The sequence below is a fragment of the Lolium perenne genome, chromosome 2 (assembly GCF_019359855.2).
Source record: "Lolium perenne isolate Kyuss_39 chromosome 2, Kyuss_2.0, whole genome shotgun sequence".
In the NCBI taxonomy this organism is placed as follows: domain Eukaryota; kingdom Viridiplantae; phylum Streptophyta; class Magnoliopsida; order Poales; family Poaceae; genus Lolium; species Lolium perenne.
This window is the reverse complement of record NC_067245.2, coordinates 1078437-1091920: the sequence shown is the minus strand read 5'-3', so window position 1 is coordinate 1091920 and position 13484 is coordinate 1078437. Positions and strand designations below refer to the sequence as shown.

Below are 13484 nucleotides of genomic sequence, written 5' to 3'. Positions count from 1 at the left end.
TCATGCTCATCAGAGCCAGCTTCCCCAAGCTTAGAATTTTCCATAGCATTAGCAACAATGGTGTTCAAAGCATCTATAGTAATAACATTCCCATTAGCATGCATATAAAGTTCCATGGGTTTTTTAATTCTCTCTTCAAACACATCATGTCCTAATTCAAGATAAAGTTCATAAAGATCTCTCATATTTTTGTTGTTTTCCATTATGCTTAACTAGTGAAATAAAAACATGCATGATATTAAGTAAAGTAAAACAAGTAACTAAATTTTTTGTGTTTTTGATATAGCAAACAAGATAGCAAATAAAGTAAAACTAGCAACTATTTTTTTTTTGTATTTTTATTTAGTGCAGCAAACAAAGTAGTAAATAAAACTAAGCAAGACAAAAACAAAGTAAAGAGATTGAGAAGTGGAGACTCCCCTTGCAGCGTGTCTTGATCTCCCCGGCAACGGCGCCAGAAATTTGCTTGATGCGTGTGGTTGGCACGTCCGTTGGAAGGTTTTCCGTATCGTGGCTCTCGGTACTGGGGGTTTCGTCACGGAGACTTTTTATAGGCGGAAGGGCAGGTCAAGAGGCGGCACGGGGGCCCCACACCACAGGGCCGCGCGGCCAAGGGGGGGGCCGCGCCGCCCTAGGGTGTGGCCCCTCCGTGGCCCCTCTTCATCTCTCCTTCGGACTTCTGGAAGCTTCGTGAGAAAATAGGCCCCTGGGCTTTGATTTCATCCAATTCCGAGAATATTTCCTTACTAGGATTTCTGAAACCAAAAACAGCAGAAAACAGCAACTGGCACTTCGGTATCTTGTTAATAGGTTAGTTCCAGAAAATGCACGAATATGACATAAAGTGTGCATAAAACATGTAGATAACATCAATAATGTGGCATGGAACATAAGAAATTATCGATACGTCGGAGACGTATCACCCACCTCCACGACCACCGCACCGGAACATCCCCGTTGGACTTCCCTGGCCTACCCGAGGCCTCGCGATCCTCCTCATCCGACTGTCTGCTGGAGCCACTTCATTGACACCGTCATCAACTGGACCGGATCATCCCCGCCGAACCTCAAAACCATATACTCATCCAACAGTCTACCGCAGTCGCTTCAACTGCGGTATCGTCCACCCCACCGGAGCCGCTTTGCCGGATCCGTCGTCCATCGCATCGGATCTAGCTCACCGACACCGCTGTGCATGAACTGGATCTGCTTCACTATCGCTGTGCATGATCTAAACTCTTCTACGGTTGCTTTTCTATTGCTTTCCTGCATGTTCTTGTTTAATCTTGGGGGAACCTGTTTGTGCTAACGACGTGCCGTTACATTTTTGCAGATGAGATGAGTAACCATGAAGTGTAATGGCTGTCTCTCCAACCTCAAGTAGCACATGTAGTGTTCTTCATCACCGGATCTATCAACCCCAGGAAGATCTGCAGTGACTCCCACAAAGTGCTTCTCCTAATCTAAGTCCCTTGTTTTAACGCCATGTTCTGGGTTCAGATGCTTGTTTGTTTGAAGCTCTTTAAGTTTATTCCTAGCTATGACAGTAACACCCTGCTATTTTCTAGTTCATTGCTAACTTTAAGCGATTGAACATTTTGGTTCGCATTCCCTGCTCTCTAGATGTAGCCATCATAACTTCTATCTTGCTCAGTTGTTGTTACAAAAAATATAGCCTGCTACTAGTTTGTTCATGCCAATCTTGTTCTAACTGAACGTGTTGGTTTGCATTCCCTGTACTACAGGTGATGCCATTGTTATTTCTATCTACTTCGTCTTAAGCTAACAAAGTAACTGACTACTATTAGTTCCTGCATTCTATCGCTCTGCTATCCTGCATTAATTATCCTCTGCTTGTTGCTCGTTACAAATTTATGTCCCGAAACATATTGATTTTAATTCCCTTCACTACATGTTTAGGAATGATGCTGTTATAATTCGTATCTCGTACATTCCTATCTATTACCATAACATCCTGCAATTATTTAGTTCATGGCTAATTTTAAGTAATTGCACATGTTGGTTCACATTCCCTGCTCTATAGCTTTTGCCATCTTAACTTCTATTTGGCTCATTGTTTGTTACAAAAGTAACAACCTCCTATTACATAGTTCGTGCCAAATTGAAGTCACTGAACATGTTACTCTGCATTCTCTGTTCAAGTAAAGCCATTATTATTTGTACATGGTTCGTCGTGGGCTACTAAATTAACTACGTGCTATCAGTTCATTCACTACCCTCTATGTGCTATCTGTTACGTATTTTAAGTCCCTGAACGTGTTGATTAGTATTCCCTGCACAACAAAGTTCGGAATATAATTCCTTTACACGGTTTATTACTATCCATGACAGTAAAATGCTGCTATTATTTAGTTCATGGCCAATTAAGTAATTGAGCATGTTGGTTTGCATTACCTGGTCTATAGTTGTTGACATTATAACTACTACCTAGTTCATTCTTTGTTACAAAAGTAAGTGCCTTCTATTATGTAGTAATTCATGTCAATTTGGAAGTAACTGAACATGTTGGTCTGCTTTTGCTGCATTGCAAATGATACAACTATTGTATCTATCTGGTTTGTCATAAGCCAGGCCAGTAACTGCTGCTTTAGTTTAAGTACGTGTATCTTTCGTATTGCTATAGGCCTGCGTGTGTGTATATATGTATGAACACACATTCTTGAGAGATTCCAGCCACCTATATAGTGTAATTATGTAGCCCATCGCTCACTATTTTCGGTGTTTAATGCATGAATACCACAAGGAAATGGTGAGTTCCAAATTCTTTGGCAAACAACATTTTAGTGTCTTTGCCTTTCCATTGTTGTTGTCTTAACTTGTAATGTCTTTGTTTCAGATATAGGTGGTGCCTGGACAACATGAAAGATTGCTGAATCCCTTAATTGTATTGCTAGGTTTAATTAACATTCAATTTCTCTAGGTTCTGTAATATTTTTTCAAAGCCTTGCAGCTGATGTAATATTTAGCTATTTTCTATGCTTCTTTCGCGCATTCTTTCTATGGTGATTGTGGTAAGTGAGGCTATCCGACTGAAATCATGTGCTGCGTAAATATTCTCAGTATTTTTCTATGTGCTGCGCAATCTAAATCACAATTTCCCATCCCTTCAACGGCCCAATCACATATGGGTCGGCCCGCAAAATCCTAAAGCGCCTAACAGGCCGGCATGTTAACATAGGAATTCGCAGATGGGCCGACACAACAAGTAAAAAGGTCTTCACGCACGTCGGCCCAACAAGACTATTCGGCCATACTAGGCCCACATATATTATGTAGTGGACCGAACCACCAACTTAACGGGCCGACCTACTTACTTATTGGGCCAGCCCAATTGCTTTAAGGTGGACCCCACTCACTAACTGGGTTGGCCCGGTAACAGGAAAGTGGGACCCACGTGCTTATTGGCTAAGCCCACTTTCTTTAAGGTGGGCCCCACTCACTAACTGGGCCGGCCCGATAACAGGATATTGGGCCCCACTTTTATTTTTTTGGGCCGGCCCACTAACTTGTTGGGCCAGCCCACATGCTTTATGGTGGACCCCACTTACTAACTGGGCCCGCCAGGTAACAGGAAAGTGGGACCCGCATGCTTATTGGGCCGGCCCACCAACTTATTGCCAGCCCACTTGCTTTATGGTGGACCCCACTTACTAACTGGGCCGGCCCGGTAACAGGAAAGTGGGACCCGCATGCTTATTGGGCTGGCCCACTAACTTATTGGGCTAGCCCCACTTGCTTTATGGTGGACCCCACTTACTAACTGGGCCGACCCGATAACAGGAAAGAGGGACCCACATGCTTATTGGACCAGCCCACTAACTTAGTGGGCCTGCCTACTTGCTTTATGGTGGACCCCACTTACTAAATGTGCCGGCCCGATAACAGGAAAGTGGGCCCCACAAGCTTAGTGGGCCTGCCCAGCTATCCTTTGACCGGTCAAACGAAGGAATTTGGCCCGGCCCATGTGCTTAGTGGGCCGGCCCATTTAAGTTTTGACCAGTCAACCTTAGAGGTTAGTCTCGGCCCACGTATCTAATAGACCAGCCCAGTTATATAGTTGACCGATCAAACTAAGTCAGTTGGCCCGACCCGCAAACTAAATGGGTCGGCCCGCTTAAAGCGTGGCAGGCCTTGTGTGGGCCTACCCTCTACCACGGGGTTTCAGCCGGTTAACGACGTTAACTGGCAGTTAACGGTGTCTGCCACGTGTCAGTTTGCATGACGTCAGCAGTCAACGGCCTCCCAAAAACACTTCTGCAACTGTCCGATTTTCCAGGGTGGAAGGGCGCCCAAACGCGACGAATCGAAAAAAACGTGGTAGGACTTTGCCTGATGCAGTTTGGACCACATAACCCATATCATCGGGTTAGGCCCATAGACGACGAAAAAGGGGCCATACCTGACAAAAATTGGACGTTGAGTATCAGAACTTTTCTTGTAGTGCGTGCCAATGATGCCAACCTCCGGGATGATGCAGCCTCATGCCGCACGACATCTCGCGAAGAGTCTCGCGTGCGAAGCGCTCGGGCGGACGAAGCCTCTCGTTCTAGTCAGGAGTGTCAAGCCAGACGAGGAGGTCCCAAGTGCTGCGGGACCTGCCCATCTCTGGCTTCTTCCTCTTTGAAAGAGACGGAGCCGGATATGGAGCCAAATCCGGGCTCGGTGCAGGAGCGCCTCGCCTACGGCGGGGGGTCTTGTCTCGGCTCCCACGGGGATGGCCGCGCGGCCGCTTCGCCGGCAATGAATCGTCATCCCTGCGGGCGCTGATGACGATGCCTCTCCAACACGGCCGGCTCTGCCTCCGCCTCGACTGCCACGCTTCCCACTCCCGGGAGGGCGGCCTCGTGGTCTCTTCACCACAGGATCTACGAGCTCCGGCGCGGCGGGAGCCTTGCCCTTCATGGAGATTGAAGACCTCCTTGGCGCCATCTGGTGGTAGGGAGAGGAAGAAGAAGAGTGAAGAGTGGGGAAGGCGACGAACCTTCTCCCCTCCTTATACCCGGGCCGAGGAGGGTGCTAGCGCTTCAATCACCACGCATTAATAACCGAGAGGCGCCACGCGCCTCAACAACTCTGCGCGCAACCACAAGATCGTGTCTTGTCACGCCACAGTTTTCAAACCAACGGTGGGAGATCTTCTACCGTTTGGTATGCACATCTCAGATGCAACCAACTGCTCTGACCGACAGACCCACACGAAGAGATTCGTGCCAGCAACGGTTGGCCACTTGCCCCTTCATGGCCATCAACGGCCACGTATGGGACAAGTGCCCAGGGGATACTGTGAGATCCCTGGCAACTAGGGTGCCATGGACCTATGGTTGTTGGGCCCATCATGGCTACTTTGAAGCATCACTCGAGGAGGCTACTCCCAAGTGAGGCTCCATGAGGCGTAAAACCCTCTTCGAGACACCAAGCTGGAGCGTGAGAACGGGGACGAAGCTCTCCTCGGAGGACCTCTCCGCCTCGGCATCTTCTCCTTGTCCCCAACAGCGCTCTGCGTCGTATCGCTCTAGATCCCGCAGGATCAAGTCCCTTACCTTGTTAGTCTTTGGACTAGGTTTCCGCCCCTGAATCGGCGCCTGCAGCGCCATTATCACCACCGCGGGCGCACGAGACTCCGGCATCGCTTGGCCCGTCGATCCCCGCAGCTCCACCGAGGTTGACGAGCTCGGAATCAATGGCGACTGGCGCAAAAGATCCAGCGCAAAAGCTGAAGCATCTGCGCCTAGTCGATGAAGCTGCTCCTTCCTCGGACGCCTCGCCGCCAGACACCTTGCCGCGCGTCTGCCTCGGCCTCTCCATTTCCGATCCAAAATCCGCACCCATAGCGCCTTCGCAAGGTCCCATCTCCCCCACCCCAACTCCGGCACCAAACTCCTCCCACTGCGACCTCTCCCCGGCCTCTTTTCCCTCCTCATCCGCACAGAACGCCAGCATCAGCCTTCGATTTGCCCTGGATTTTGGGAGGAACCTAGCTATCGGCGGGGAGCACGAGGTGGGTGAGCTTGGTGCTGTACTGGAGGCAAGTGGCGAGAGGAGATGCTCGCGCGACGCGTGGAGGAGCACTCCACTCCGCTCTAGCCCGCCATGGACGAGAATCGAGGAGATCCCGTCATGAACAATACCTCGGGTCGGACACGATAGAATCGTCCAGAAATCACGAGAGGCGCAACATCCTGAGGAAGTTCCCTCGTTCCACACAAATTTTCTGTGTACACTTTCTTGGGTGGACGTAGTGAAGTTTTAGTTTGGTGTTTTATTAGTTGTAGATGAAAACATATAAAAAAAGTAGTGTCAAATCCAGATAGAGGGATGAAATTGCATACTAAAACAACAAGGTACTCAATTAGATGAGGAAATCACTAGTGTCCGTATTCTTACTGTTGAAACATTTGGAAAGCCAGTAAAGAAGGCGTCGCGTGACACAATAATAATTAGGTTCTTGGAGGGAATGAAGGACACTCGTAGCGGTAGTAATCTTCAAGAGATTATTAGGCTGTGTACACACCAAGCGCGTGGAGAAAAGAACCAGCGCGCCCAAAGAAGGCCGCGACATTTCCACCTTCGGTACTAGGCAAGGTGAACTCAACGCCCGTGTCCTTTCCCTTTCCCAGAGTCTCATATGTGGTCAGGTTGGTGACAAAGGTAAGCGAGGTCACGGCCACTTTTCCTTGAAAGTAATTGGTTGTTCCGTCAACCCTGATCAGGGTCTCTGCAGGAGCAAACGTGATCTGCAAAGAATGAATGATTAAAAACCTCAAATAGCTAGTAGCTAAATTACTGCCCAAGGAGCTGAGGGAGGATTATTGCACACTCACCGTTTTCTCGTCTCCGCCTTTACCACCCCATGGACCCGATGTTTGCTTCTTACCAGCGTTATCGGTGTAGGTGAACGCAATCGAATCGATTGTTTCGCCGCTTTTGATTGTCACACTCTCTAGACGCTGGGGTGCCTCTTTGACGTCAAACTCATCCCCTCCATCCCCGCCCACGGCAGGCACATCCTTATGTGCAGACTTTTGTATACAAGATCAAATTAACGACATGAGTGATTACAAAAAAAATGTGGTGACATGTTATCCTGTATATATAATTAGGGCAGTTTTGTAGACTGACCGGTGGTGGCATGTTCTGGCACAGCACACGGATATTAAGCTCCCTCACAATCGTACCGTTGCTGCTCTGGAGTACTTTGTATTTCACCGCACCCTGTGCGTACGAAAACTCTCCGCTTCCACCAACGATTGCCCATTCGTCGTCGTCGCTATCTATGAAGCTTCCGAGTATCTTAAGGCTGGACCCCTTAAACCTGAATAATAATCAATGAAGGTAATAGAAACAAAATAATACTCCCTCCGTCTATAAATAGATGTATAGAATTTATCTAAATTTGAATATATCTAAACACTAAATTGCGTATAGATATATTCATATTTAAACAAATTTAAGACGTCTATTCAGAGGTAGTTATAGCAACCGCAAAATTAAGATACATGCAGTGAAAAAAATGCACATTTATGTGGGACGGTATTTCCTTCACAAGGCGCAAGGCCAAACATGTGACATGTTAGGCTACAAGAAAAGGCATGTTGCCCTTTGACCTGTGTCTAGTTAGAGCATCTCCACTCTTCCCTCCAGCACCCACTCCCCAAGTCGAAATTTAGCGTTGGATCTACTAATTTCCTCTAGTCGTGTCTCCAGAAGTTTAATTTTCGTCGGATTGGGCCAAAATTACATTCGGCGATCGCAGGCTGAACCCAGGGCGTCGGGGGGCACCTACGACCACTAGATGGAGGAGAAAAGGGCGTGGGACCGTCCTGTCGGTGACAGAAGGTAGATTTCCCTCCACCTTTTCACCTTCCCTCCATTTCTTGCCGCCATATCCCCCCGACCGCGGTGTTTTCTCCCAAGACCCCGCCATTTTCCCCAAGCTCCACACCATGGTGCCCAAAAAGTTCGTCGGCCCTCGCGCGACCATCGCCATCGCCGCCGAACGCAAGCAGCACAAGCCGCGGAAGCAGAAGCAGAAGACGGACGACATGAGCAACGCCGAGTGGAACATGGACGTCCACCGGAGGAGGGCTGAAACCCAAGGCCGGAAGAAACGACTGCAGAAGCTCAATCTTAGGAAAGCCGACGAGGCGGCAAAGGTGGAGGAAGAAGCGGCGACTGTAACCGACAGGAACGTTGCGTTGGCAAGGGCGCAGATTGGCCTCCCGTCGATCTACGTCGGCCAGTATCCTCACGGGTGGAATATGGGATTGGGCTCTACGGCCGACTTCTCACCTTCTTCTCCGGCCATGTTCCAGGAACCCTACGGCCACCTGACGCCGCGCTCGAGGTTGTCCTCATCACCGTCGTTGGACCACGAGGGCTTCGCCGCGCGCGGCAGCCTGGACGAGCTCATCTTTGCGGACTCTCCGACCGTCCACCGGGGCCCTCTACCCTTCGGGTCAAGCGTGTGGGCAAGCTTGTCCTACCCACCCGGCGGGAGAGCGCTCGCTGGAATGCAATGCGACTCAATCATGCACAACATCATCGCGCCAGGCTCTGCGGCGGGCGCATGCTACTACATTGGTTGTGGCACCGACCTCGAAGATGGGGTAGACGACACGCATGGCCGTGGCGCTGGTGAAGAAGGGGACCATGAGGTCAAGGAGGTCGATCCGGCGAAGGCGCTAGCGGCGACCAAGGCCAAGGGTAAGAGGAAGAACACGGCGGCTCCCACGATGCCCACCGAGGTACGTGTCTAATCCACAACCAATGAGGACGACTGCTTGGCAGAGGCGTGGAAGGATATCAGCATTGGCACCGTGACCGGCGCCAACCAGTACTCGAAGACCTACTGGTGGCAGGTGAAGACGGCGTTCGACGAGCGGAAGTTCATCGACCCCTACTTCCGACCAATACACGTGGACCGCGGCTCCAAGGCCATGGGCAACCACTGGGGCATCGTTCAGGACGCTTGCAGCAAGTGGCATGGCATACAAGACGAGATCAAACGCCATCCAGAGAGCAGCGCTGGCATGGATCGGAAGGTACACCTTTCTACTCGACTAGTTCGGCCTGAAGGTCTTGTTGCCGACGAGTTTCATCCTATTTTTACAGATGGTTCAGACATACCAGATGTTATGGGATGACAACAAGAATGTTGAGTTCAATTTCCTCAATGTTTTCACTCGCATCGAGACCTGCAAGAAGTGGGCTGACACGCGCGTGGCGCTCGCCAAGGGCGGCGTGTACAACCCAATGGCGCCAGTGCGTGGTGCGGCGGAAGGCCGCCAGGAACTCGGCCAGAAGGCAGCCAAGGCGGCGAAGCTCATGGGCCCGCCGACCGAGCGTCTTCAGGCTTGCTTGGAGAAGTGCATGACCGACGCCAGGACACACACCGTAGCACGAGCCGAGAAGTTCGACGCAAGCTGGTAGATGATATTGAAGAACCAGAGCGTGCGGATCGACCTGCTCAAGGCCACCACCACGACAAATAAGAGGAACACAGACTGGGTGTTTCTCATGGCAGCGAACCCGGAGGTCATAGACGAGAAGGTGCAGGCGTGGTATGCGGCGCAGCGTGACATCATTCCCAACCAGCTCGTGGAGGGCGAACCGGCCGCCGCTGCTTCCTCGCCCACGCCGACGCTGATCTCTACCCCGGATACCTCCACACCAAGCACTATCGCAACGCCATCGCCACCGGAGGAGGAGCCCGTCATCGTTCATCATCGCCGATGATGAGCCCACCGTGGCAAACGCCGAGGAGATCGCCGCCATCGATGAGGATCCCGTCTTCCCACTGGAGGAGGCCGAGGCGACTGCTATTTAATTGCCGTGTGTGTAATATGATCGCTAAACTTCTACCTCTTTTTGTGGGCGATGATCGCCAAGCTTGTGGGCGATGATCGCCAAACATCTAGCCTATTTTTGTAGCGGGTAGGCCAACTTTCAAATATATCGCCGCTTTCGCCGGGTTGCCCCGGGCTCACCGCTAGGTAACTGTGCCTCCCAAGATCGAAAGTTTCATCATCCGACGTTAAATAGCGGCGGATTTCGGTCTGAGGAGTGCCAACGAGTGGAAATGCTCCTAGGATTGATTCCACTTTGTGATAGTGAGAGGTGAACCATATACCCATAAAAATAATATATCTTATATCTTACTACTCCGTATTATGCATGTTAGCAACATAGCACTATCTTATAGTCAACACCTCATTATACTATTAAATTTGCTCTTATAATAGATTCCTAGGGGAAAGATTCATTTGTTATTTGGATAGGTTAGGCAAGAGTCTGAATTGCGCTAGGTTCCAACTCAAGTCACGTGTAAGGCTTCTGCTACTTAAGGGCATCTCCAGCGGCGCGACGCAAACGGACGCGCTCAGCGACCGTTTTCGTCCGCCGTGACCGGAAATGCGCCTGGGGCCTGTTCCAGCGGGGCGACGTAAAGTGACCGGGCCGTCCGCGGAGACGCAAACCTGGCCCAAATATGCGCCAGGTTTGCGTCTCCGCGGACGTCCGGAAACGCCTGCTCGTGCCTGGCGGACGTTTCGGCTGGCACGCCTGGCAGCGACCCTGCGTCGATGCGTCTTCTCAAACGCGCCTGCGACTGCAAAGCTGCGTCGCTGCATCGCTTCGGCACACTGCGCCACTTTCATGGCGACGATGCCTCGGCTGCCGAGCGGCCGCCCACCTCCACCAACCAGGTTAATGGCGACGCCACGCGTCCCGCGGCCACCGCATGCCGCCGGCCTATATAAAGGGGGCGCGCGTTCTTCTTCCTCATCCACTCCTCCAAAGAAACCCTAGCTAGCCACCACAAAGCTCGACCGTAGCGCCGCCTAGGTGTTCCTGCGACGCAACCAAGCCAGCGAGGAAGTCCATGGCCGGTCCTAGTGGCCGGCGAGGCGGTCGAGGCCGCGGCCCTGGGCGCCCCCGTGGCCGGGGCAGGGGCCGCCGTGGTGGAGCAGCTACGGCCCCACGCTCGCCGTCGCCTGCGCCCTCCTCGTCCTCGCAGGAGGAGCGCTGCTTCGAGTTCCTCCTTCGCATCAACAACGACCCACTCGCCATCAAGCGGCTACCGGACAAGTTCGCCGAGTTCGTCGACGGCGTCGAGCCGGCGCACTTGCAGCTACGGGAGGCCAGCTGCAACTTCTGCCGCTGGCCCGTGGAGGTCCTGTTCGACGGGCAGGGCAAGATGTACTTGCACACGGGGTGGGACAAGTTCGCCCGTGACCTCGACCTCGAGCCCGGCTGCCAGCTCACCTTCCTCTACGAGGGGGATGGCGAGATGATCGTCAAGGTGTTCGACGACACAGCCTGCCGCAGGCACTACCACACCGACGACTCCGGCTCCGACACCGATAGTTAGAACGTTCAGTGTTCTTTCTTTGCAGCGAATCTGGCTACGGGCCAGACGAAGCCAGTAGTCGAGGTTTCTGGATGTTCGCTTCATCGGTAGAACCAACAAGGGCACCATCTCATCCCGCTGGATTTTCCAGTTTGGGTGACTGGGTGCCCTTGAATGTTCTTTCTTGGCAGCGAACATACGGAAATCAACAGAACTGGCTTCTATTTTTTAAAATTTTATATTTGTATCAACCATGGTTCAAACTATGTGTTAGTTTGTGTAAACCATGTTCCAAACTATGTGTTAGTTTGTGTAAAATCATGTTTCAAAATGTTATATTTGAAACTATGTTTAAATGGAGAAGAGGGAAAAAAGGAAAAAAAAAAATTAAATGCGTCGCCCCGCTGGAGCAGACCCCAGACGCAAACGAACGCGCGGACAAAAACGGTCATTTTTGCGTCCGCAACGCGACGTAAACGGACGCTCGCGGACATTAAAATGCGTCGCGCCGCTGGAGATGCCCTAAAGAGGCAGCCACGGCTGGCTTAGAGGCAATCAATAAAGAATCATATTTCCTATCTCAGCTATCTCTTCTAACTCGTTACCCTTGTCCCCAATAGCCAACGGCATGGCTCCCACCGGCCGGCGATTCATTGGCCGAAGAGCACATCCTAGGCACGATATAAACCTCAAATCCAAGAACCATAACGTACTCCCTGGTCACAAACCGGACAATATAAATCCAGAGCTATATATGTCCTCAATCGAACAACAAAGTAGTTAGAGAAAATTGGCATATATTGAGATGTAATTAACGAAAAAAAGTGAAGTGAAACCTCTCATCGGTGAAGTTAATGTTGGTGCAGATGAAATAACGAATGGCCGATAGTTCGGACCCAAGGGCCATGCCCTGCGCGCGCGCGACGATCTTCGACGTGGGGCTTTGAGCATCATGTATGGTCCAGTCAAGCGCAGTGATGTTACCGAAAGCATTGGGAGCTCCAGAAACCAGCAGCACCCTCTGGTTGTTGTTTCCTGGCTGGAAGTACTGGTACATGTACAGCTTGAAGGTATGCTCGGTCTGCTCTATCTGCTGGGTAACACGGGAGCGCTGGTAGTAGGAAGGGTTCGCTTGTGCGGTGGCCATGGCTTGCTAGCTAGCTACAACAAAAATGGGGAAGCTTATGCTGTGGAGTTGATGGTCTTGAACGGGAGGGCCAATATATAGTGATTTGCAAAGGTTGCCATAGTTCCTACTCACATGGCCCTACTACTACATCGGATGCTTCCTTCAAACAGCCGTATATATTGTTTCTTTTTTGTACCACCAATGTCAACATATACAACGCCATGTTGCTTCAGATCTCATTTGTCAGGACGGACTACAACTACCAAGACACCCCATACCTCGTCGGTCAATTACACCCTACACATACTACGCATACGACCACACAAATTAATGATAACTATACAACATTTAGAAACTAGCTAGCACTAGGAAAAACCCTATAGGGGCCGCTCATTGGCAGCGCACAAGTCTAAATACACGCGACCGGTATTACTAGCAGCCATTAGGACATCTCCAATGGGCCGACGCATTTCAGACGCTCAAATTGTCCGCGCGCATCCGTTTGCGTCGGCTCGCGAACGTCGAAATGGTCCTAAGCTTAAATTGTCTGTTTGCGTCGAGGGGCAACCCGAGCGGCCCGACATATTTCGTCCGGCGAGGCCGGCATGTGAAGAGGAAGAGGAAGAGATTTCTATTCCGCTAGAATGAGAGTGATATCATAGATTTCTTGTAGACACGATTGAGATATTCACATTTCTAGGTAGAATCGATATTTTGAAATTAGTGCAACATGTTCGAACAAATTAAACATACAAATTACGAAAAGATAAGTTTAAACTAACTTTTAAATTAGCTACTTCTTCTTTAAAGGCCCCGCCTAGTCATCCTCACGGAGGCGCTTCCTGCTCGTCACCTCCTGGGAAGAGGTACTGGCTATCGACGCGTTCGACGAGCTTGAGTCCCCCTCCGACGAGTGGTCATTGGGGTCTTCGTCGTCATCCGTGAACGGAATGTTGCGCCTGCGCCCTCGTCCGGGCCCTTGCCTCC

General features: G+C 50.8%; 1 protein-coding gene across 1 annotated transcript; it reads right to left on the bottom strand.

The window, feature by feature from the left end:
- Window positions 1-6382: 6382 nt before the first annotated feature.
- LOC127330894 (uncharacterized) lies at window positions 6383-12575 on the bottom strand. The gene is made up of 4 exons (XM_051356966.2): window positions 12205-12575; window positions 7141-7333; window positions 6843-7040; window positions 6383-6755 (listed from the first exon to the last, which is right to left on the bottom strand). The coding sequence occupies exons 1-4, from the start codon at window positions 12513-12515 to the stop codon at window positions 6516-6518; spliced, it is 942 nt and encodes a 313-aa protein (XP_051212926.1). The 5' UTR covers window positions 12516-12575; the 3' UTR covers window positions 6383-6515.
- Window positions 12576-13484: the final 909 nt, after the last annotated feature.

What these genes read in the sequence shown, in the direction of transcription:
- LOC127330894 (XM_051356966.2), bottom strand. Translation starts at nt 12,515, where the DNA reads ATGGCCACCGCACAAGCGAACCCTTCCTACTACCAGCGCTCCCGTGTT. An exon ending in GCCAGAACATGCCACCACCG is followed by an intron (nt 7,041 to 7,140) that starts GTCAGTCTACAA and finishes TGTATACAAAAG; the next exon opens with TCTGCACATAAGGATGTGCC. An exon ending in AAGGCGGAGACGAGAAAACG is followed by an intron (nt 6,756 to 6,842) that starts GTGAGTGTGCAA and finishes CATTCTTTGCAG; the next exon opens with ATCACGTTTGCTCCTGCAGA.